A 27071-nucleotide genomic window follows, 5' to 3' on the forward strand; every position below is an offset into this window, starting at 1 on the left:
TAATATTTTTTGCCAGGGTTTTAAATCTTGGGTAAACGAGTTTGTATGTCAATATGTTTAATTTTTTTAAAGAGAGAGAGAGAGAGAGACAGACAGAAACAGAGGCAGAAAGTGAGAGAGATATGATAGATATTGAAATAGACAGTCGGAGGTAGGGAGATTGAAAAATAAATCTGAAAAATAATAAAGAAGTGGTACAGGGAAAGACAAAGAGACACTTTCAAAAAATGAATTGAAAATCTTTATTTATAATATTAGCAAATTTGGGTCAGTTTGACATTTCGTACAATTAGCGATAAAAAGAGAGTGACCGGAGAGAAAGAGAGGGTGAGAGAGACACACAGAAGGAAAGACAGACAGCCAGAAACAGAGGCAGAAAGCAAGGGAGATATAATAGATAATGGGACAATGAAATAGATAAAGAGATAGTCGGAGGTAGTGAGATTGAAAAATAAATTTGAAAAATAAGAAAGAAGTGGGACAGGGAAAGACAATGAAATATCTGTACTAAAAAAGAATGAATTCAAACTCTTTATTTACAATATTCGCAAATTTGGGTCATATTGAACTTTTGTACAATTAACGAGAAAAAGATAGTGAGAGAAAGACAGACTGGCGAACAGAAGCAGAAGCAGAAATTGAGAGAGATATGATAGATATTGAAATAGATAGGGAGATAGTCGTAGTTAGGGAGATTAAAAAATAAATCTGAAAAATAAAAAAGATGTGGGACAGGGAAAGACAATGAAATATCGATACTTAAAAAGAATGCATTGACAATCTTTATTTATAATATTAGCAAATTTGTGTCAGATTGACCGTTCGTACAACTAACGAGAAAAAGAGAGTGACAGGAGAGAAAGAGAGAGAGAGAGGCAGAGAGAGATATAGAAAGACAGACAGAAACAGAGGCAGAAAGTGAGGGAGATATAATAAATAATGGGATAATGAAATAGATAGAGAGATAGTCGGATTGAAAAATAAATTTAATGGGAGCACGAAAGAGAAAGAAATAAGAAAAAAGAGTGCAAAAGAGTTATAGATAGATAAATAGATAGCGATAGATTATGAAATTAACAGATCAATTGAAATGGGAGAGACATAATGAAATACAAAATGAGCGAAAGGTTGATATAGAGATATTGGTGAAGGGAGGATGAAACATTAATCAATCAATCTTTCTGTCTCTCTGTCTGTCTATCTATCTATCTATCTATCTATCTATCTATCTATCTATCTATCTATCTATCTATCTATCTATCTATCTATCTATCTATCTATTTCTATCTATCTATCTATCTATCGATATTATATTCATCTTCCTTGATCATCGGTCAGCGAGTACAAGCGTTCATTATTCTGCAGACATCAAGAGTAATACTCTCAAAATTGAATAATTTCACTGCAATGACAAAAAATCATTGTCTTTAAATTTTTTGCATAATCAAATGGACATTGTTTAATGTACAAAAACCAAACATTTGATCATAGGTTTTGCCCAAAATTTCACATCATTTTAATTGTCTTAAAACAGTTTCAAATCAAACTAAATTTCGGCCCTTTTCAACGGTTTTACATGCTGCGCCTATCGGAAAACAATAATGGCCTTTACTCTCTCTCCCCATTATCTAAATTGAAGACTAGAACGTTCAGGTTGTTATTTTTCCCGTATAACAACCGCCAGCCATTACCTGATTCCATCTTTCTCACGGGCTTACTGGGCTTTTTTCCGATTTCAAAACATGGCGGAGAACGTTCGCCCTTTTATCCAGTCCGCGTGTGGACGGTTCGATATAACGCCGGGAGACGTTGGTTGAAGTAGAAAAGGAAATTAGGTTAAGTAGGTCAGTTATAAAGTCTAGAGGCACAGGTTTTAATAGGGCCGTTTGGCTATAATGCGTTGTTTATGGCTTTACGCCTCAAATAATTTATCTTAGTTATACCAATACGATTTTACAATGTAATTCACCCCGGTAAAAATTACCATATTATAAATTGTATAGGTAGTAGAGAAAATCTGCGGATTTTTAAGATAAACAACAGTAGCCAAATTGTCGGTATGAATATTCAACAAAGCGCTTCAATTATCAAAGTCAATAATGGTTAAATTAACAAAATGAAACGTAGATCATTTCTGAAAAATATGTTTGACCTGGATTTGTGTAAACTTTCCACAGTTATTCAAATAATTTTTCATGTAATTTCCCTTCAGTTGTGAATAGACGTATTATAAACGCATTTTTGCCATGTCACTTGGTCGGGGTTAAGGATTATCTCTGATCTGTGAGGCGTTCTCAGCCAGGTGTTATCAACTCCAACCAATACAGACGAAAATCCTTCTATAAAACCGATTTATGTTTTACATTAAAGATAAACGTCTAAATATCAAATGGGATTTACGGAGACAATTGACCAAGTGTGTGGTTTTACCTACACAGATATTCAAGAAATATACATAATAATAAATAAATATAAATAAAGTACAATTATCTACATAAAAAATATACATAAAATATACGTACATAAATAAAAATACATACAAATAAATTTATATAAATTATAGAACATAAATATACAGAAATAATTATATATAATACATATAAATTCTTTGTTTCAAAGATTTATAAACAAATTTGAAGTACCCTGGGGGAGTGACAGTGACCTGACTTCTATATTTCTATTGGGTATGGAGTTTATGTTAATTTATTGGAATGGATGTCATTTATTAGCGTGAAAGGAAGGGGTTGGTTATAACCCTGCCCCGAGGAATATCGAGTACTCTTGGATGAGTGTATGTCGTCTGGAAAATAAAAGTAATTTATTAGCGTGNATCGTGCCAACGTTTAGATCTTTATTGAGATCATCTTCAGGTCCTGGGATATACAAACATTGTTCACATTTAACAAATGCATGTAGGATGTGGAAAAAAGTGAATTTATACAATGCTGATTGAATATAAAAGATATATTTTGCATTGTACAAATTCACTTTTTTCCACATCCTACATGTATTTGTTAAATGTAAATAATGTTTGTAAATCCCATGCCCTGAAGATGATTTTAATAAAGATCGAAACGTCGGCACGAAAAAGAAAATGTTTTTCTGAAACCTATTTCATACCAGATCGCATCTCACGATTTCTGAATAAAAATACACATGGAAATGTGCATTTCCATTGACAAAACAGTGCCCTCCACTGTACACTAACAACAAGGACTTCCACCCAAGTTAGATACTTAGAACTATTCCAAGACAAAAGCTTGACGTGGAATAATCACACAAGACTTAAGAGACAACAGCATAACGGAAGTCTTGGACAACTACGAAGACTTTTAGGACCGAATTTTATTTTGACCGTCAAAACTGAACTCCCTTTATATAAGACATTTGGACATGCGCAGTGAAATTGTGGGGTTCCGACAAGCCATTCAATATCTAGCGCATCTACTCCTTTTAATAAAAGTCCTTAGCAAATGGTCTAAGCTGTTTACAAAGTGCTAATCCACGACCTTAACTTTCCTGATACACGGAACAGTGTTATGACCGCGCGAAAAAACATATATCCTCATATTTATAATATGTACATATTTATGTGCTTATTATTTATGTAAGGGTTACAAATCAATTATTTTTCTAAAAATTCTCCATTTACAAATATGATATTTTAGATTAAATAGGAGCATAAAAAAAGTTTTAAAAATTACCAACTTAACAAGGTTTCCAATCGCATCCTCTTTATGCCCAAGTTTTTTCATGAAAATTCATTCGAAATTAAAAATTACTAAACTTCGGGTCGAGGAGGGTAAAAACGATCTAGTAAAGTGTTACTGCCCGAAACTTGGTGCAATTTTAATGACTGCTTACAGCATAAGGCCTTATTGCTTAACAGTTGTTTAACGTGCCAATGGGGAAATAACTTGAATAGAAAGCAGGTGTGGGTTTTTTTTTTATAAAAAACGTAATTGCAAATGCTACCAATATTGAAAGAAGATCAATATAACTAATTTAAAATGACTTCAAAACTTAAAACAATTAAATAAATAAAAACAAATTCTAAAACTAACTATAATCAATAATAATGCCAAAATATATAAACTTTAAAATAATAATTAAAAACAGTTTAAAATAAACAAAAAATACTTAAAGTAAAAATGTTCGTGGAGTCATTTTATAAAATAGGTCTTGTTAAAAGTACTTGATACGCTGGGTTAGCAGTAAATAAGATCTGTAAACGATCTCTCACATTTTCTCCACGTAAAACGTTACTTTTTCTTAAGATGTGCAGCAACGTGCAAAAAAGTGTGCCGGGGTCGTAAGGGGAAGGAAGTGGTGTGAAACCGCATTTTCCCATATTTTCCCTAGTTCCCTGGAGTGACGACATGTTGCCATAGATAAGTCACGTCTTCAGATTACTACAAAAGGGAGGAAAAATAAGTGGAGAAATGAGAGATGTCTTTATTTTCACATTGTACGCACAACACTCTCCTTATAACGTACACATGATTTTGTATTCAGACACATAAAAAATGAAAAATATAAATTTGTAAATTTAGTTAAGCGATATTGCAAATTCAGATTAATTGACACATAGAGGGTAAAATGGTAAAAAAGGGTCCTAATGATAACCTCGTGAAAATATGCGCATAACACATAAATTCAAAAGATACGTTTTCGATTAGTCAGAACATTTGTAATTTGTAATAAAAATTGCTAACAAAAATAAAATAAAAAAACACATGACATTATTTTCACTACCTGTAATTAAGTATGGTTCCAATTGTAAATTTTCTCGTAAAATCTACGGCTGTTAAAATTGGGCCATGCTTGATTGACACACAGACGGTTTTTTTGGGCCAAAGACCGCCTATGTGTCTGGCATGTGAAGAAAGGTTGCTTGACATGTCCCACATAATTGAAGGGTGACTCCTTGGCTCCATACAGAGGGCAGCAAGCACGGCAGAAGGATCTGTCTGCTGTTCCGAATTTTTGGGGGAAATTGATCGCTTGTTGTAGGCTCAAATGTTGACCTGCTGACAGCACGCACCACACAACCTCGAAGGATAGGCGGATAAAGGTGGCCACTCACGATCGTTCCTAGCAGTCCAAACGGAGCGACGCCGTTCCAAAAACCCCGTCAATGGCAAAACTGAACTGGCGTGACCGGCTGTGCCGAATATTCGACCGCTCCAAACTCCATCGCGCCACTCCAAATATCTACGGCGCGACGACGGCATGGCGCGTTCGTGAATGGTAAAATCTGGCGTGGAGGGTGGGGATTTTGGAGCGCTGGTCTGATCGTGAACGGGAAAACCCTCGTTTTTTTGGCGCGGTCTCCGTCTTTCTGTCACTGAGCAAACATCTCCGTCGTACATTCTCAAAAAGTCAAAAACGTTTATTCTTTATTGGTAATGACATCCAATCGAGATTTTATTGTTGAGGTGATTGAAATGTATGAAAGTTTGCCATGTTTATGAAAGTGGTGGACAATGATTATATTACCACGATAGAAATAAAAGAAATTCGATCCTCAACTAGTTGGTCGACGTTTTCAAAACAAAGGATACAAATGCAATGAGAGATGCGGTATTGATAACCCCTAACAATGATCAGAAATCGTAGTAGAGAACATAGGTTCTTTGTAGTTTATCCCTGTAGCGAGAAATCGTAATGTGGTTGCCAACCTTTCATGTAGTGATGATTTCTCTCATGACTACCTTTTGTTTTCTAATCAAGGGTGTAACAAGCTGGAGGAAATATAAATAAGACGTTAATCTTTCTTTTTTTTTGTAAGGTTTCGGTTACAATGAAAAAACAGTGCCACGAGCGGGATCTGAATCCACGACATTCGGCTAAATACGCCGCTGCGCTAACCGCTTGAGTTATCGTGACTTCGATAGTTCGATCCACTCCCCATCTCAACGTACAACCTTTCGAATTTTCTCTCTTTTTGCCATTTTTTGGTGTCGGAGAGGATCGAAGTCACGATAGCTCAAGTGGTTGAGCAGCGGCATATTTATCCGAAGGCCATGGATTCAGATCCCGCTCGTGGCACTAGCTTTTTCATTTCAACCAAAACCTTACAAAAAATATTAATTAATTGAAAGAAGTAATTTGGTCAATAGAACACTAAATATAATGAATAAATAAGCCGTTTCATCCATCCTTAAATAGTTCCTCCAATCAGCGGGTTCAAGGAAAAGATCTTTCATCAAATTGATGTGGGTATTACGTCTTCTGTTCAGGAGCCACTTGTTACACCATTTCCTTTTCGATTTTTTGCTTTTAATATATAAATAAACAGAAGCGTAGCACAAGAGATCGTCATCCATTTTGAGAAGATAATTCACTGGCTGTGGAGCGGTCGTGAATGCCCCCTCAAATTTCAGGCACTCCAAATGGAGCTGTACGGCTTGGCGCGGTTCCATTTGGAGTGATCGTGATTGGCCACCTTTAGACCGAGGTCTGAACCCGCATTGCCAACACTCGGTGTGGATGATTATCGAGACAGGAGAACTTGTTACATGAACATGTTATCTATGTACATTTGTTTAAATAAGGGCATACATCTGCTGATTTGAGCTGATATAAATCAAATCAAGGTTATCAATGTCTTTTCCAAAGTCCATCACCTTTATTAGAAAAGCTCTAAGGTGATATTAATCGTATTGAGCTTTTGGCACGTGATAGCACCCAGTGTTGGGATTTATAGGGTCATGAATCACCAGTAAATAGTATTGAATTTTTTAAAATATTATAATGATTAATGATCAATGTTTAATGACCTAATAAACGAACAATGCTTAATAAACTATGTAACGTCCTATTTTTTCACACGTTCGCACGTCGTTTCCATTAAAAAAAATATACCAGAAGCTTGAAACTTCATCGATTCTTTTTGGGGATGCTGAAATTTTTCTTCGGAACTGAATAACTTCAATTGGAATGACAGGCTGGATAGATGATTTTATTGGTAATTATATCAGTGGCAATTCCACAGAAACTTGTATTAAATATTTTACAAAAAAAAAAACAAAAAAAAAACACAGAGAATCTTCTAAACAGAAGAGAAGAATTTATCGTGTAATTGATTGTTTGTTTAAAGTCAGGTTTTAAAAAATTAATACAAGTTATATTTGGAAAAACATAACAAAATAATATTAACGAGGTTGAGAATAGGTCACACCTGTCTCACGCACCTCTTAGTGGGTAGAAGTCAAAAACGCTGCCCACTCTGTGGAAACCCGTAACGGTGAGACACTTATTAGAGGAATGTAATAAGTTAAAAGAGTACCGAGAACGGTGTGACCTACCGTCTAATCTGGAAATAGTTCTTAAGCATAACAATGACTTCAAAGATAATCTTATTAGGTACTTAAAATTGACAAATGCGTATGGATACATATAACCAACCACACGTGGTACATCTCCATTTTGCAGTGTGAATGTGTTTAATAGCGTGGGTGATGAGGTATGTCTGGGTGTGGTTGTGACTGAATATCGAGTAGCTCACAGGCCCGCCAAATTAGCTTAGATAATTATATGTTTGTTGTGTGATGTGAGGGACAGGTATCCGCTATCAAGGTTGCAGTAATACTACCGAGATGCTGCACCTCTCCAATATGAATGTATTTATTAGCGTGAATGTTTTGTGTAAATGGACGTGGATGTCGAGGAATATCGAGTACTCCACAAGCCCGTCAAAAGGAAATTAGTCTAATGGATGAATGAAATTCTTACATATTGTATGAATGTATTTATTAGCACGAATGGAAGGAAGTCGATAGGATTATGACTATCCTACCGACTTTTTATTTGGTTGTAGGGGCACCTGTACTCTGAGCCATGCCAACCGTAGTTTAGGTAATCATTTTCTTAGCGTGAGTAGGTATTGTTAGTGAGTCTGTAAATATTGAAGTATTTTTAAGAAACACGTGTGGAATGGTAGGAACGAGCAACAAGACACTCCCCTGTTTAGTCGTTAGGAAAAAAAATTATAAGAAGAGATATACTGAATGAGATAGAGATACAGTTGAAATGAAACAAAGAAAATGCGAGAAGCTTATATGCGTGAGGTGCCGGCAATGACCCTAGTAGTTAGCCACCCGAAAAAAAAGAAGTTATATTTCTAATTTTCAGTTCAGCTTCTAAACAGTTAGTTACACGATAAACTGTCAATGAATAAAAATGTCAATATCGCCATGACGAATCGATGAATTTTTGAGTTTCTGGTATCATTTTTTAGAATGGAAAGGAATTTTTTTCAAATGTGTGAAAAATAGGAATTAATAGATTTTTTCGATGGTAATTCAACCACGGGACTTTTAGTTCGCAACAGTAGAGGTTATACAACCCCGGTGTTTTTGAAAAAGCCCAATTGTAAGTATGTCTGGTTCGAATTCAGTGTCTCAGAATTCCAACCCGATCCTTTATTTAATTAGACATGAACGCTGTGACAACGCCTTAACCGTTGCAGCCACCGATGGTAAAGATGAAAAGATAAAATTTATTTATTTTCCATAGTAAGCCATCGATCGGGTATGCCACTCGGGGTTCTTCTGAAACTTAAGAAAGTCCTCACTTTTACCTACTACCTCATCCTAAAATCCTACTTACCCGACAGATACTTTCAAGTCATCATCATTGGCCACTCTTTATGAGCCCGGTATGGCACAGATGCAAGTTAAATAACCCCTCTGCGGAAGAGACTTCTTTTTAAAAAAGGAAGTTTTATTGTAAAAGATTACAACAGTGGAACCGACACTATGACGGACAGAACGCAACAGTAAGAGTGAGCGATACAAGGAGTTTTATACATATTTGTTTAACTAGTTTAATTGGTCTAAGGGCTGATGTGTTTGGTTGCAATGATAAGAAGGGATAAGAAGGGCGCTTTATCGTCTCTGGTCCCTAGGCTAATTGGGTCCTGGATATCTGGCTGGCCCATAATCTGTCACCTCTGACCCGCTCGACTTATCTGAAGTGTTGGTTGTCTACATGACGTGAACGTCGTTTCTACAATTCCTCCGTCCTTAACCTCGAAGCTCCTGCGAGAGAAAAGGTATTCTTGAGAAAGCGGATGATGCAGGTGTTGGCTGAGCGTTTTCATCTTGATGGACTTCTTCATTTGTTGATTCCATCTTGTGTGAGGGTTGAAAAATTTTCTTACATCATCCATAGACTCGGGGTTAAAAATGATAATATGGTTGCTTAGGGCAGGGGGTAAACATTTGCATATATGAATTATTATTTCTTTGTCTATTCTGATCATTAGTTCTTTAAGGACGTCTGAGCTTAATCCGTCTAATTTAAGTCGGATATAGACAAGATTTCGCAAACCCTGAACTCTATTCACAAATTCTATAGGGGATTCTTTTGGGTTTAATCTAGTACGCATAACTTCTTTAAGAATTTCAAAAGATCTTGCGTCTGCAAAGTTTTCTTTTAAAATTTTAATTAGTATCAATAAATGATTTATTTCATGTGACAGGAGTACATTTCTGGCAGGGCCAACTAACTTGCTCTTTGTTTTTATAAATAAAATATTATGATTATAATCTCTTTCTACTATATTTTCAGCACAAAGGACACTATAGGCTGTTTCAAGAATTTCACAGCAAAATGCTAATTCGGAAGGGTTTCCATCAAAGAAAGGGATGTGATCATATTCCTCTTTTGCAAGTTTATAGTTAATTTTCTGAGACATTTTAGTGGTTATAGGTGAAGGAAAGATTAATTTGGAAGGCGAAAGATGAGGACTCACTTCTACGTTGGTGTTCTTCTTCACCAGGCCGTCTTCTTTCTTGGTTCTTGCTCTTTTCTCCATCTTGGGCAATTTTTCATGTTGACCGCTCCTGGATGGGACAAATGTTCGCAGCCGGAGATCTCTTCGGTCTTGAATTTGTTCTTGAACCGCGATTTAAATCAACGATATGCTCGCTAAAAATTCTCGTTGGGTCTGGACGCAACTGCGGGACAAAAGGTCACGACTTTTTTTCGAATTTTAGCTTCGCGGTCCCTGTTCCGGGCGCCAGTTAAATAACCGCTCTGCGGAAGAGACTTTTTAAAAAAGGAAGTTTTATTGTAAAAGATTACAACAGTGGAACCGACACTATGACGGACAGAACGCAACAGTAAGAGTGAGCCCCTTCGTAGTAGATTCAAGGGGTTTTATACATATTTGTTTAATTAGTTTAATTGGTCTAAGGCTGATGTGTTTGGTTGCAATGATAAGAAGGGATAAGAAGGGCGCTTTATCGTCTCTGGTCCCTAGGCTAATTGGGTCCTGGATATCTGGATGGCTGATAATCTGTCACCTCTGACCCACTCGACTTATCTGAAGTGCTGGTTGTCTACATGACGTGTAGGTCGTTTCTATAACTTCCATGCTAAAGGAAGTACTACCCATCCTCTACACTGTTTATACCGCAGGCATTCCTACTCTTCCAGAAACGATCCTTACTACCTATGCGAAAGATACCGCCTTCTTTTGCTCACATAAAGACCTTGCTGTTTTAACCATAAACCTACAAAGCCCTGGAGCAGAGGTTCAAGCGGTAAAAGATCACAATAAGCCTACAAAAATGTAGCCATGTCACTTTTAGGTTTCGGAGAATAACCACTACTCCCATCTACTACAATAGTTTCCCTCTCCCATCAGCTAATATTGACAAACGACACATGGAACCCACAAAAGCGACTCGAAAGGCAAGAGCAAAACAGATGATTCAGACTTCTCAAAACATTGCTGGCTAAACGGACAAAACTGACTTTATAAAATAAACCATTTAAATAAATATTTTGAGACACATTTGGACATCCGACATCGAACTTTGGGGTTCCAACATCCAACGTACCTAATCCCTGCAATCAAAAAATCTTCGAACCATCGTCAATGCTCCTTTCTATGTATCCAATCTTACAATTCGCAGTGGCCTTAACATCCAATATGTCCTTGAAGTAGTGAAAAACCGCTACAATATGTTTCACAAACAATTATCCAGTCACACAAATCCTCATGTAAGAAACCTTTCTTCCGCATTCTTCCAAATTTCCCCGACGGCCTCGAGACCTCCTAATTGACAGTGAATAACAATGAATGTGATTACTGCTAACAGATAGGAGTAGTTTCTCTTTTCTTCTGTTTTATTTATATTTTTGTGTTCGTTTTATTTTGTTTTAAGTTGTAAAATACTTTCAAATTTCCTTAAGCGAAACGATTGACGCAGGTGTAAATAAATAAAGAAGAGAAAAAAATTCCATCATAACTAGGTATAAAGATCTTAGTTGAAATAAACGTGGGTCACCGGTAGATTCGTTAAGAAATAACCAGGTTTAACTATGTCTAAATCATCTTCAAGAGATTTGTACACGGTTGTATTCAAAGTAGGATGGAAATGAGGATCAAATGGACCGGTTTACTTCTTCATTTGTAAGACCTTTTCACCTCACGTACCTTTTCCACTGAAAAGAAAATGGGATTGTGGTGTTACCTGGTGGGAAGGCTCTAGATAGATAGCATGTAGATTGACGCGGAGCGTGATTGTTTATTGATTAGTAGTTTTCCCTGCACCTCAATCACCGAGGTCGGTATTCCATCGGGAATTCTATCAGTCGGACGTAGAGAAAAACCAGCAAGGGGAAAAGCTCCAAAGCCCGACATCCCAGGAGATTTTCGCCCAAATTTAAAGCCAGGTCAGAGAACGAAAGGTGTTTTTATTTATTTATTTTATTTTTATTATTTTTTGTGAGGGAAAAAATATAAATATCACACGCTCAGTAATCAATATTGTTTCAAATATCAGGAAGTTTTCCTTTCTGCTTTCCACGGCATTTTCCCCGCCTCGGGCCTTCCGCCGTGTATATTTCACCTTGTCACATACCTCTTCCCATCTTTATAGCATATTCATAGTCTTTTTTTTTTCTCACGGGCACTTGGGTTTTTCAAGGGGCCCTCGGAACGGAATTTACGAGAGCCGGGGGATTTATAAAATTAAAGGCCAGGGACACTACAAAAGCAAGCTGGAAACACACGGGCCGTAATTTCAACCTGTTTTTCATTTCGACATGGTTTCCCGAGCAGATGAAAGCCTAGTTTGCTCTTTCTTAACATGCTACAATCTTGATTAACACACCCCCTGCATTACAACAATCTAATTGTCAACCCTGGATGAAAATAAGTTGACTATTAACGTCGTTTTTACGTTACAAATTGCGAGAATGTAAAAACTCCCCTTTGACAGATACATTATTTCTCACCGGATGTTTCCACCCCGTTTTCAGACGCTTAAAGATCTTATCAACATGTCATTAGGCATACTATCTTAAAAACCTTTCCACTTTATGGCGCAAATTTGCAAAAGAATGGAAAAATCAGTACAATTTCGCCTACCTACAGTATTTAATTGAATTATTAAAAGGTCAAAAAGTTGATATTTTGCTACAATATACAATAAAAAGCGGCCTAGGCCCGATACTTGCAGATATAATTATGACACATCTATTAAACACAGTTATACCACAACTTCGTTCCACATTACCCTCCCTCAATAAATAAGTAGATGATATATTGACAGCAGTTCCCACAGATCAAATTCAAACTACATTAGATACATTTAATATTTTTCACCAACGCCTACAAGTTACACATGAAATCGAAAACAACAAAACAATTTTTACATACACTCGTAATAAAACAACCTGTTGGCACATTAATCACAGATTGGCATCAAAAACAAAGAAACACAGATCGCTACCTCAAAATTACATCTCACTATCCTCTACAATAATAAACACGGCCAAAGGGCTACTTCACTGATTTATTACGCTAAGCCATGAATCTTTTCACCACAAAAACAAAGATATACGAACATATCCTACATAACAATCACTACCCTAAACACATAATCGACAGAATAATCAATAACTACAACTCAACGTGCAGACGAGCCAGCGAAAGCTGGGACGTCTCGCCCTCCAGACCAAGCTACCGCGATCCGGCCCGGTGATGCTGTGCGAGCAGTAAAGAACGCTGTGGGAAAGCGTTGGCAGCGTCAGTGGGCCGGGTCGTCCGAGAAGCTCCTGCGAGTTAAGGGCACGACTGAACGATGGCCTCATGAGAATCTGAAACGAAATGAAAGGANTTTTTCAACAATTTGGCTTTCCTTTCACTAAAAATCCCCGTCTGTATAATCCTGAAAAAGTAATCAGGCCGAACCATTACCCATTCTTTCCCATTATAGGCTCCTTTCACCTCATATAAAAATCTGATAATTAATTAAGGTTTTCAGTTGAGATAAAAAGTCAATGGCACGAGAGGGATTCGAACCCACAATCTTCGGCTTGATACGCCGCTGCTCTACCACTTGAGCTATCGTGACCTCGATCCACTCGGACACCAACGTCCCATCCATCCATGGCCATTTCATTTGTAACCGAGAATCAAATTGATTACACGACATTTGAAATATGGCAAAAAGGAGGGAAAATTCAAAAAGGTGTGGTTGAGACGGGAGGTTGGGGTCCGAGTGGATCGAGGGCACGTTTGCTCAAGTGGTAGAGCAGCGGCGTATCAGTAGTGGAGAAAGAAAATATTTTTCTAAACCTCCGTCATACCAGACCTCATCTCACAATAGCCAAATAAACAATATATACATATCATCCTACCTATAGAAAGATCGGATATCAACCTTTAACTAACTATTCGTTTTTCGGAAATTGTCACATTGTCTAAATTTAATGACAGTATTTTTCTAATTATCTGCTTTTTTGTGTTTTAAAACCACTTGAGCTACAATATAAAAAAAATGCGTGGGGTTTGTAGACAATCTAGTTGCTACTGTCCCATGGGAAAACATAAAAAGAGTTGTAAGGTAAAGCGGCAGTAAAGGAAGTAAGGGAATGGTGCAAAGAAAAAGCATTAAAACTATCGCCAAACAAATGCCAAACTCCTCCTGAAAGTACCACGAAGACAAACCCAAAGTCAAACTCAAAGCGAAAATAATAAATACGAACAAAACGTTAATTGTTGTCGTTTCTGGCGTTGAAATTTCTATTATTTCAAGTTTAAAGTAATAATGAGGAAACTTACATTTGTCAATGCATATATTTTTGACAAGTTTTGATAAATAACTTTTCCTCTCGTCAGAAACTATAAAAATAAATTTTAAAATCAACAACATTATCAAATAAATGTATACCAAATAATATTAATATTAAACTCACGAAGTTACAATTACTACGCTGGTATTAGTCAACGACTTTTACAGAAAGGACTATACATGTAAAGTAACTTATTACTACTATCTGTTTTTGTATACCAAAGTGTAGTGCACAATATCAAAAGATGTCTTTCTTCCCATAGACAAAGACCACAATCATCGACACCATTAGACAGAAAAGCAGATCAGCAGTCAGAGATAAATGGTCGTAACAAAACGACGTTTAAATTATCATGGAAGAAGTGGAAATTCAAAACTTTTATGAAAAAATGGATTCTTCAGTACGGCAAAAGAGCGAATATCTTCATTGTTATTTAAAACCAATTTTTAGTTTTTCTAGTTCCTGAACGGGCCATTTCGGGTCATACTTGCAAAGATTTCGGCTGACTAAATCTTTGCATTTCGCACAAGGTGAAAAGAAAATAAGCAAATGGAACATGTCCTATATAAAGTAATAAATTCACAGAGAGCTGTTAAGTTAAATTGTCCTAAGTTGACCACCGCAAAGGCTTGATATTCGACAACGGAAATACATTCCACAATGTGTAGTGATTAGTGACCGTGAACCACTTCGTCACACACCATAATGACACATCTACACAGAAAACAAACACTGAGTTGTGTCTAAAATTTCCATCATTGCATAAATTCATTTTTTTCACATCTTACATGTATTTATGTAATTTAAACAATGTTTATAAATCCCAGGCCCTGAAGATGATCTCAATAAAGATTGTAACGTGTGGTGTTTAGTGACCGTTAATTAATGATTATTTGGAGATTGTGAGATGTGGTCTGATGGGATGTGGGTTTAGAAAAACATTTTCTTTATCGTGCCAACGTTTCGACCTCGATTGAGATCATATTCAGGGCCTGGGATTTATAAACATTGTTTAATTTATACAAATACATATAAGATGTGAAAAAATGAATTTTGTTTATATACGTGGGATTTTGAAGGAATAGGGTAGGAAGTCGGGATAGAAATTCATTTTTATATGAGGAGTCGCCTTCTTTGAGGTGAAAGGAGCCTACAATGGGAAAAAATGGGTAATGGTTCGGCCTGATTATCGTTTCAGGGTAATATAGACGGGGTTAATTAGTGAAAGGAAAGACAAATTATTGGAGAATTAGACTATGTAAAAATGTTTGATGTGTGGACATCCCAGGCCCTGAAGATGATGACAATAAAGATCGAAACGTCTGTAGAAAATGTTTTTCTAATACCTACGTTACACCAGACCACATCTCACGATCTCCAAATAAACATTGCACAATGTTGTGACATGAGGATGGGAGCAACATTTTACGAATTTATAAAAGTCTTTACTGTAACAGCAAAAAAGGAAAACCTGGAGGACCTTGAGGTACTCTAGAACCGATGGATAGGAAAGAGTATTGTAGCTTATTTGGGACGGAGAGTACTTGGGAATGATCTGAAAGGAAAGAGTCGAGAGGAGGACACTCACCTGATTGGCCAATCCTTAATTATTACATTTTGAAATAATTTAAAAAAACTATCTCAGAGAATAGGAATTTCATCGCTCCACTTAATAAAAATAAATCAATTAATTTTTTCCTGTTTTAATATATCCGTTTGTACAGAAATACGTTAATTGATGATAATGAAAAATCCATTTATTTTATATTAAAAAACGATCAGTGTTGAAGCCAATACCAGAATGACATTTTCCTGGATTGTTTTTTAATACATAATTTTAACTCCGAAAATTGATCACTGATTAGGGATAATATCCATTTGTTTTAAATTTTTCATAGAATCATAAATTGAAATTATTTGTATATTAGCCGTCTTGTATGTATATCTCGGAAAGACGGTCTAAAGGTTATTTCCAAATCAATGTCTATTTAGTTTTGTTGTACTTAGACTTATTTTAAGCACCACAGAGGAATTTTAGTATTTTGGTGGTTTCCGATCATTTTGGCTTTTTTTTTCTTTGCTATTCTGGTGTGTGATCGGTGACCAATGTCAATTGTCAATATGGCGATAAACAAATAGCAAAGATAGCGAGGTCCAAATCATCGGAAACGACCAAATTGTGCGTTTATTACCTCACGAAAAGTCTGTACCAAGGTACGGTCTTGAAGAAAAAATCAAATCAGTTGCTACTGCCAAGCTTTCGACTTATTTTAACGACATCATCAGAGCCTATATTAATTTATCATTATGAAAAACATATTCATAAAATTGATTTAACAATCGATATAACTATACAGGGTGATAAAGGGTTAAATGTCAATAATTCACCAAAGTGATGATGATTCAGTGCCACCAGCACGGGTTTTCTACCTTGACTCATTCCTGAGATATTAGTATTTTTGTGATTTTAGTCTAAAATAAGATTTCTTTACATAACAACCAAAAATAAAATAGAATGTATCTAATTTTTGTTACCAACTTATAAATGTTTTTTATTAAAAATGTTCTTGGGTTGCAGCTCTCCTTGGGTTTGTTATCATGTTTTTCAACCTTCCTCTAAAAGAGAAACGCGATTTCACAAAACAATTTCTATAAAATGTAAAAGTGGGTATTTCCTTGAAATACTTATAAAATACGGCAACTTTGGTGAAATCCAAAAAAATTTGATAAAAAGTCACATGGGCCACGTATGAATATTTCCAAAAAAACACATGAGTTTTGGCATTATTCTTTGGACGGCCACTGTGTATTCGGAGGCGCAAATATTCGTTGTTATCTTGTGAAAAATTTAAATTAGTTTATGAAATAAAGGTCAGATTTGTATTTTAATGACACTAAAGTTGAGAAATTACTTTTTTTTTGTTAAAAATCTGATTTTACATTAAAATCACAAAACTGTTAATATCTTTTTAAAACGATTAAACTAAACATTCAGCACACTGACTCCACCATTTATCATTTCTATAAAATGTAAATATTTCCGGAAAGAGGCAAAATGAAACTTCTAGAGGCACTGAATTACGTTTCATTAGTGAATCAAGAATGGCAGTATTGACATTTAACCTGTAACACCTTGTTTAAAACTTACAAAACAATTAACTTACATTTTAGTGGTCAATTTACCAAGTTTCTCTTTTTAATACTTTACATGTAAGGTCTTGGTTGAGATAAAAAGTCAGTGTCACGAGCGGGATTCGAACTCACGACCTTGGGTTAAATACGCCGCTGCTCTACCACTTGATCTATCGTGACTTCGAACCACTCGGACACCAACTCTCCATCTCAACCTACAACCGTTCGAATTTTCCCTCTTTTTGCCATTTACAACACTCGTAACACTGACTTTTTTATCTCAACCAAGACCTTACATGTAAAGAATAGTTAATCGAAAGAAGTAATTTGGTCAATTGACCACTAAACCGTAAATGGATTAATATTTAACAAGTAAAACAAGTATCACTTCACTAAACAGCTCCCCGTTGCCACTTCATAAGTCGCTGAGAATCGAATCATGATTACACGACAATTGAAAATGACAAAAAAAGAGAGAAAATTTGAATGGTTGTAGGTTGAGATTGAGAGTTGGTCTCCGAGAGGACCGAAGTCACGGTAACTCAAGTGGTAGAGCAGCGGCGTATTTAGCCGAAGGTCGTGGGTTCGAATCCCGCTCGTAACACTGACTTTTTTATCTCAACCAAGACCTTACATAGAAAGAATAATTACAAAACAACCTTAAATATGTCTACAGATTGACATATTTAAATTTTTTACAGGCAATCTTAAATTTATATTTAAGATCGACTCAGCCAAGGACTGTAACGGTATTGTAATTTTAAGTTTATTACCTGACAGACCCAAAGAGTTGTTTTTGCCCTTGCCGCATTAATCATTTGTATTTTCCAGATCAATAATGAAAACTGTTTTTTTTTTTGTTTTTTTTTCAGATATCCAAAAACATGGTTGCCTCCTGTTCAGCCTCCTAGAAGCAACAGGATAGTTGTGTCGGACGACGAAGACCTCGAGGGCAGTGGCCTTTCTTCCGACGACGGTAAGACCGACAATATCCCTTCGTCGAATACGATAATCACCATTTTTTCTTCAGGTTTCGACTGGTCGGACTGGAGCGAGTGCACTCCGTCCTGCGGCTTGGGAGTCCAACACAGGACGGCATCCTGTCTAGACGACACCTGCGTCGAAAGGAGGGAGACGCGGCCGTGCAATTCAGGCCCATGCCCACATGGACGAAAGCAGAACGGTAACTAAAAATAAAAGCAAATTCATTTACTACAACCTTAGTTCTATTTTGTGAATGCGCAACGTCTAAACGGACGAATTTTTTCTTGTTTTTGTTAATCATTTTTAATTACGTTAAAATTAGAACGAAGCGAATTTGCTAAGTCAAAAATCAGCATTTCAAACATTCCCTTGGCTTATTTAATTACAAAAAGCCGTTGCTCGGCAATCCCGAGTGCATAGGATACAAGTTTCAATTAATGTTAATTAATCCCAAAATCAATTATTTATACCGCTGTTCCACTGGTATGAAAGTACTCTCTTATGATATCACAGGTATTAATTAAATATTCAAAACTTTGACGTCATGAATGTAGGTAAGGCTCATAAATCATATCCACGACTTTAAACTTACATAGTAACGTATGATGTTAAAAGAAAACAACTACAAACGAAACAAAACTGTAAATTATAAATATAAACTTCTCGTGTAGCAACAGCTGCCACGGCATAGAAACTTTTGATTCTTGACTTCCTAAATACACATTTGTAACAAAACTTTATAAACGAAAAATAAGTGGCGTTTCTATAAACATAAATATTATTTTGATTAATATTCAAATCATCTAGCTATAGATAACTCGTTTCAAACGCAAAAAATTAATAAAAGTTAATTATGATGTACGTTTTAGAAAATATTAATAGTGTTAAGCCCTAAGTAATAAAGAAATTGGACAGTGGAAAGAAAATGCTAACCATAGCAAAATATACGACAAAGTTAAACTAACCGACATGGCTAACACCATTTCTGACTTATCCTAGAAAATACGAGACATAGAAAACCCATTCACAAAAAAATTGTTGACAAAAGGGCTGATTGGAAAAATAAAGCAAAAGGAGATAAACCTGAGGCTCTTCAATACGGAAGGACGGCTCAAAGATGGGAAATGGTCCTGGTATTGGCATAAAGGGCCTAACATTGAACACCAAATGGCCCTCTGCCCCATCACAACCATCCTTTTATCCGAATTGCTAGCCGTAGAAACATGTGCACGTGAAATAGATAATAAACATCTCTATGTTGCCAAAATAATAATTATTTCAAACATCCAGGCAGTTCATTTCAAAACTTTTCATGGAATTGCCTAAATAACCTGATAAAACAGGGATAAATAGTCTAACGTTAAAATTGTTCCCATTTTATGAGAGAATTACAGACGAGGAGACAGCAGATACATTTGTTAAAATACGAGCCTCAGAATAATTCATAGGCGCAAATCCATTTTGTGGCACGAACTATGGCACATTAACAAATAACTGGATTCTTGGGTAACTAAAGAACGCGACAAATTTAAGGACCAAAACCAAGCAAGAGGCAAGGAAAAAGCCTACTCACAAAAACAACTCAAAGGGAAAAAGAGGAAATCCTACAACAGAAAATAATTCAAAACTGTAAGTATTTACAGGACATACAATCATATACCGCCTTAAAAAAATGAGAGTGACAACGGTGGCTGATTATCTTTTTTAAAAAGATAGTACTTACTCGCAGTAAGTAGTTTGGCAAAAATCCGGATTTCGAGCTTTTAGTTCATCATCAGTTGAAGAAGNTTGAGCCCTGAAGATGATCTCAATAAAGATCGAAACATTGGCACGATAAAGAAAATGTTTTTCTGAAACCTACATCACACCAGACCGCATCTCACGATTTCTAAATAACTAATATATAAAGATCAAAAAAACAATAAAGTTCAAATTCAAAGTTTTACTTTGTCATTTATATTATTTCAAATTAGTTGAGAAATGTTCGAATCGTTAAGGAAGAACGGAATGTCGACCGGTCTTTCATAAGATGGCGCTTGCTTTGTTAAACCTCCTGGTTCTTTAGGCCACTTCGATATGCAAATTCGTTCTTTCTCAATTCTTACAGTTAAATGGACCCTTCTCCCGGTTTCACTTTCCAAGCACCCGAGTGAAGAGAGAGGCTTTTTATGTTCTTACCGGAAGGAATTTTATTTACAAAAATAAACATAAAATTTAAAAAAATGATTTACACTTCACTTGACGAAATTATACCATATTAATAAAAAGGTTTCAATTATTTTTTTATAATCAACAGAATAGATTTTTATACAGTTTGACCGGTATTTTTGGTCTGCCTATCTTTGCTGTGGTCTTCAGACGTTTTTCGGCAATTCGCCATTTTCAATGTTGGGTCTGTGTGATTTATGTAAAGTCAAGACTCTTTTGTACAGTCAAGCAAACGGGGCGTACGAAGGCATTATCTACGCTTGTCGTAACTTTTGGTAGATTAATTCATTTTTTTGGCCTTAATTTTATTTATTTAATTTTTTTAAAATATTGTTTCTTTATCAGACAGTTTTTGGATCGTCGACCCTTACATTTTATTATATTTGGAGTGAATTATTGGTTATTTCAAGTGGTCAGTAGTTTACTTCCAATTGTTTTTGGATCTACAGCAACCATGGCAGCCCGGATGTCCTTGTCTAAATTAGTGTACAATAATTAGACATTACATTAATATCTAACAAGTTTTTAACCAGGGGCATCCGACAGCTTGGTCATTCCAACCCCGAGCGCATGAAAAATATAACAACACATATTCATCACGCGTTCACACTAATAAATGCATTCACACCTATGTGCCTCTCATTCTGTTTAGTATATGGAGTAGTCAATATTCCTCACTCTTTGCACACAATAACAAACTAATCTAATTGGGGTCGATGAGGTACTTTTATAAATATTCCGCCTTCCACCCAATCCACGCTCGAGGGGCGAGGGATACTGTTTCACGATCAGCCCCTTCTCATTCCCCTAATAAATACACTCACTCACACAAAACCCAGAACCACATAGCACATATTTTGCCGGCTATCAAAATTCTCAATTACCTTAAAAAGCGGAACCGGAGACCCTGTACATCGCTCATGTGTCTGAGAACACATTTTAATCTAGCGGCATGCCCAATCGCATCCTATAGGGAGCCAAGGCATGAGACGCTTCAATTATGTGGGACACATCAAGCAACCTTTATCTGCACAGGGGGCACCTGTGCGTGGATTGAATGTATGGCATATGACCTAATCTTAATCTGGCAAGTACTATTTCTTGTTTCCGGTTCAGGCCATGGGGGGGTCATCTGCAGGTCGTGCTCTTAACACGAAAGAGCCTCTGGGCGTTAATTTGTGTTAGTGAGTTTTAAGTGGTAAATAAATGAATTCAAAGTTCATAATTTCCTTACATTATGGCAAATTTATTAATTTATTTGTGTTGAACTTTTCTTCAATTATCACCACTGACATTAACAAAATACAAAAAATATTAAATAAAATAACTCAGACGTAAAAACACACTGGCCTGCAATAATTACAAAAGAGATAATTATTTGAAATACACTCGCTCAAACTACCACATAATTGATGGGGGGTCTATATAGAGAGCGCGTAGGAAGAGCACTCGATATGAGAAATGTCCTTGAGTATTCGGGACATCTGTTCTGACTTTTGGAGGAAACAGTACTGTTTTACTGTATATAATATTGATAGTGTATGCCCTCTGGTGTGTATTGTGATTGAATGTATTTAACAGCGTGAATGTATATGGTGAGAGGATCTCTGGAGGAATATCGAGTCGATTCTCAATTAGGATAGTTCGTAATAGGTGTAAAGATTGATGGAGGAATATCGAATACTACACCACCCTAACTGAGCGTATGTAAATTTAAAAAATGTATTCAAGAGTGAGTGAGAGTGTGAATAGATTTGGATTGAGAAATTGATTACATTGGGGGCTGAAATGTCTGAATCGATAGCCCCTAAAGCCCAACTTAGATGCCTAGACGGATAAATCCGAGGTCTGATCCGAGACTGCCAGCCCTGATGTTGGCAATTCCCGAACAATGGCGGAAACCTACAGTAAATTATGCAAAAGCTGGAATTGCCGGCAAGCTTTAAGAAATGATATTCTCAACTACAACTGGTATGTGTGTTGGTGTTGTGTCTCTGTTTATGTTATGTTAATTTGTTGGAATGAATTTAATTTATTAGCATGAAAGGAAGGGGTTGCTTATAACCCCGCCCCGAGGTATATCGAGTACTCTGGGGTGAGTGTATGTCGTCTGGAGAGTAAAAGTAATTTATTAGCGTGAAAGGAAGGGGTTGCTTATAACCCTGCCCCGAAGAATATCGAGTACTCTGGGGTGAGTATGTGTCGTCTGGAGAGTAAAAGTAATTTATTAGCGTGAAAGGAAGGGGTTGCTTATAACCCCGTCACTAGGAATATCGAGTATTCTGGGAGAGTGAATGTGACCAGATATCAATGTTTGTGGTGATGTATTGTATGTTTTCTTTCTACGTACATTTTTTCTATTCTGTATTTGACAAATTGAGGTACCAACGAGAGACTACAATTCTAGAAAATCAACGTAGTATATATTTGAAATCAGAGAGTCAGTAACCAGATCGCGACGCTGAAATGGCTGCAGTTTAAAACAAAATCGCGAAAGAAGAGTAAAAGAAGGAAAACACGCAGAGGGCCGGCGATGACCTCAGCTGTTTGTCGGCCCATAAACTTCCTACTTTATTATTATTACACCTGGTATGTATGCGCTTATATAAATCAGTAATCAGTAATTAAACACTCAAACACACAACACACAAGGTTGATATGTATTCACTAGTTTTCGTGGTCCGCTTAATCAATTAATATCTTTCAATTAATTAAGGTTTTTAATTAGGATAAAAAAAGTCAGCGTCACGAGCGGGATTCGAACCCACGACCTTCGGCTAAATACGCTGCTGCTCTACCACTTGAGCTATCGTGACATTGATTCACTTGGACAGTAATTTCCCATCTCAACTCCACCTTTGGAATTTTCCCTTTTTTTTGAAATTTTTTAATGTCGTGTAATCGGATTGGATTCTCGACGACAAATGAAATGGCCACGGAGAGCATTAGTGAAGTTATACTTCATTTAACTTATTAAATTCACTAAATTTCGTGGTCCGCTTGACCAATTAATATCTTAATTTGTTGCCGAGAATCAAATAGATTACACGACTTTTGAAAAACGGCAAAAAGGACAGAAATATTCAAAAGGTGGGGTTGAGATGGGAAGTTAGTGTCTGAGTGGATCGAAGTCCCGATAGCTCAAACAGGGGCGTATTTAGCCGAAGGTCGTGGGTTCGAATCCCGCTCGTGGCACTAGCTTTTTCATTTCAACCGAAACCTTACATAAAAAGATTAATTAATTGAAAGAAGTCAATAAAGACGAGATATAATGAACTTTCAATAACCTTACCAGTTTGCTTATACGCCGGTGTATCTAGCCGAAGGTTGTGGGTTCCAATCCCGCTCGTGAGACTGACTTTATCTCAACTAAAAACCTTAATTAATTGGTTGATATGTATGATATGGCTGCTGGCTGGTTTTTGTTTTTTATTGGATATGATTTATTTGTTTATTTTTATTTGGTAATTTGCCTAGATATTAAGATAGGATATTAACAAGAAGAAGATAATCAATCGTGAGGCGTTCGAATATAGTAATTATTACAGCAATAAATGTATGGCTATTACGGATCAAATTGGTACTTTTGGAGAGTTTCAGCTGTGTAATAATGCTAATTGTCCATTTTGCATGTCTCATTGAAATGGTACATCGGAGAATGTTCTACTTGTTGAATATGATAATTTTATTTATCGGTTGTGTGAAAGTGTCAGGGTCTTTCTTTCTAATTGAAAATTAAATACGTCAGATAGGGACGACGGAGGAATCAAATCGCATTAAATTAACCTTTATCGGCCTCCGGGATATTTGGCCGATGGAGGATTCCTTTTCCGAGTATCCGTAAAATAAATTCTTCCCTCTCCACCGTGAGAAATGAAAGATAAATGACTTTGATTCCACGTCTGCCAGTTGAGTCTCTCGGGCGTGAAGTTGGAGATACGATGTCAGCGGTTCAGAGCCGAATTTAAATTACGTCTCATTCCACGGGCGCCGGTATCTCTGATGGTGCAGCGGCGCATCATCACAGCCGGCGCTAAACAGTTTCCCCCTTTCTGGCCGAATCAACGCAAATAGGCTTGGTGTAATTTGCAAAGTTTCGACTGAGGTCGATTCAAGCGCGTCCTAGTTATGACCTGACAAGGATTTGACACGAATAGAAACTGGTTCAATTAACCACCATTAGCAATACCAACATTGCATAGCAATAAATTAACTTATATGATGTAACTAACCACATTACAAAGACTAAATACATGTATAAAACTTGAAATTAAACTATTGCAAAATTAAGTTATCAGACAGTCTTTTCCAAATGAAATTTCAAGCGTAAATACAGAAAAAAACGTAGTTTACAGGACGGCCTTTTGAGATGGCCCGGCTGAATTTCTCCTGAACCAATGACGCTATAAAAAAAAAGAAGCACTCAATAATTTTTAGACTAGTTTTACATTTTACCTTCTTTAAATTCACTAATTTCGTGGTCCGCTTGACCAATTAATATATTATAATTAATTAAGGTTTTTAGTTGAGATAAAAAATCAATGGGACGAGCGGGATTCGAACCCACGATCTTCGGCTTGATACGTCGCTGCTCTACCACTTGAGCTATCTTGACCTCGATCCACACTAACTCAAAGGAGGAAAAATTCAAAAGGTGGGGTTGAGATGGGAAGTTAGTGTCCGAGTGGATCGAGGTCACGATAACTCAAGTGGTAGAGCAGCGGCGTATCAAGCCGAAGATCGTGGGTTCGAATCCCGCTCGTGCCATTGATTTTTTTATCTCAACTACAAACCTTAATTAATTATAATTTTACCTTATTTTGGAGAAAAATTATACATGGTACGTCAGGCCCAGTTCAACTTCAAAATTTCAAATACGACTCTATACTTCTTGACATATTTTCAAGGGTTTTTTCATGCTGAAAGCAACGGTGCAATCGGATTTTAAATTGGTAAAAAAATGACAAAGTTATGGGAAAAAGAAACTGGCATCGCAATTTCAACGAGGAACTGAATATTATATTAAATGTTCGCGAAAATCTGCATTCCTCCCTCCGAAATATTGGAAAGGTTTTAGGGTTTTTCAAAAAATAAAATTAGAGATTTACTCCGGACTTACAATTTTAAGCCGTATCGCTCTCATCTTGTCCAGGGACTTCGGGACAGGCGTCTAACGTTCCTTGCTGTAGTTTGAAAAAAAAACCATTTGGTTTGCCGTTTTACTGCTTACCACAATTCATGTTTGAACGGCCTGCCGCGTAAAAGATTTGCTCTTTTTAACCACTCTTTACAGTTAGAGTCAGGGGAAATGGATTCACAAGCATTTTCTATCCTTTGCCACAGTTTTTCAACTGAGGTTGCTGGGTTGGCGTAGATACTGTTTTTTAAATGGCCCCCAGAAAACAGTCGTGGAGTTAAATCGGGTGACCGAGGAGGCCAAAAGATCGGGCATGAGGTCCTATCCACCTATCCTGGAAGTGACGATTCAAATAACGTTTCACCTGCAAAGAATTGTGTGCGGGGAATCCATCAAGCTGGTGATTTGTCGGTTTTGCAGAGGAACATCATATGATAGCGTTGATAAAACCTTCATCAAAAAATGAAGAACTAAGCATCATTTAAATTATTTTCCTAGAAATAAGGCTCAATTAATTTATTTCCGAGAAGTCCACACCAAACGTTGATGCTGTGAACCAAATTGTAATGGTTTAGAATGCCATTAGAGTTGAACTTGGATTCATCAGTCCATAGGATATATGGAAGAACTGTGTGGTGATTAGTGACCGTTAATCGATATTAATTTAGAAATCGTGAGGTGCGGTCTGGTGTGATGTAGGCTTCAGAAAAACATTTTCTTTATCGTGCCAACGTTTCGATCTTTATTGAGATCATCTTCAGGGCCTGGGATTTACAAACATTGGTTACATATAACAATTACATTTTGGATGTGGAAAAGTGAATTTATACAATGCAAAATATATTTTTTATATATTCAATCAACGTATTTCTACTCACTCAAAGTGTTTTTCTTCTGTGTAATTGGGGTGGGGAAGGATGTCGGTATAGAAAAGACAGATGATGTCAATAAAGATCGAAACGTTGGCACGATAAAGAAAATGTTTTTCTGAAACCTACATCACGCCAGACCGCATATCACGATTTCAAAATAAATATGGAAAAACGTTTTCATCAGCCGCCCAAATTGATATTTTTGGAAGACAATAGACAAGTGTGATAACCATAATCCCGAAATCCTTGAACAAGATGAGAGGGATATGACTTAAAATTGTAAGTCAGGGGTACATCTCTAAATTTATTTTTTGGAAAACCTAAAACCCTTCCAACATTTCGGAGAGAGAAATTTGGATTTCTCGCGAACATACAGTAAAATATTCAGCTTCTCGTCGAAATTATGCTGTAGGTTTTTTTTGCCACAACTTGGTCACTTTTTGAGCAATTTAAAATCCGACTGCACCATTGTTTTCAACGCAAAAAATCCTTTATACTTTTGTGACATAATGTATAGAAAGAGTGAGAGAAAGAGAAAGAGAGAGAGAGAGAGAGAGAGAGAGAGAAAGAGCGGCGAGATGTAGAATTATGTTTATGCAATTTATTTTTATTTCGACTCTAAAACATGACTACTCTTCAAA

At 36.5% G+C, this 27071-nt stretch overlaps 1 protein-coding gene across 1 annotated transcript in view; it reads left to right on the forward strand.

Annotated features, from left to right (window-relative positions):
* The window catches only part of LOC106669089 (adhesive plaque matrix protein 2-like), a gene marked incomplete at its 5' end in the record, with an annotated part of 93188 nt that overhangs the window by 45847 nt on the left and 20270 nt on the right, over positions 1-27071 (forward strand). The window contains 2 exons of the mRNA XM_024230070.1: positions 18102-18205; positions 18260-18412. Of these exons, the coding sequence (XP_024085838.1) occupies positions 18102-18205; positions 18260-18412 (257 nt within the window). The remainder of the gene's footprint in view (positions 1-18101; positions 18206-18259; positions 18413-27071) is intronic.

The sequence above is a fragment of the Cimex lectularius genome, unplaced genomic scaffold, assembly GCF_000648675.2.
Source record: "Cimex lectularius strain Harlan isolate CLEC.00 unplaced genomic scaffold, Clec_2.1 scaffold443, whole genome shotgun sequence".
Classification (NCBI taxonomy): Eukaryota; Metazoa; Arthropoda; class Insecta; order Hemiptera; family Cimicidae; genus Cimex; species Cimex lectularius.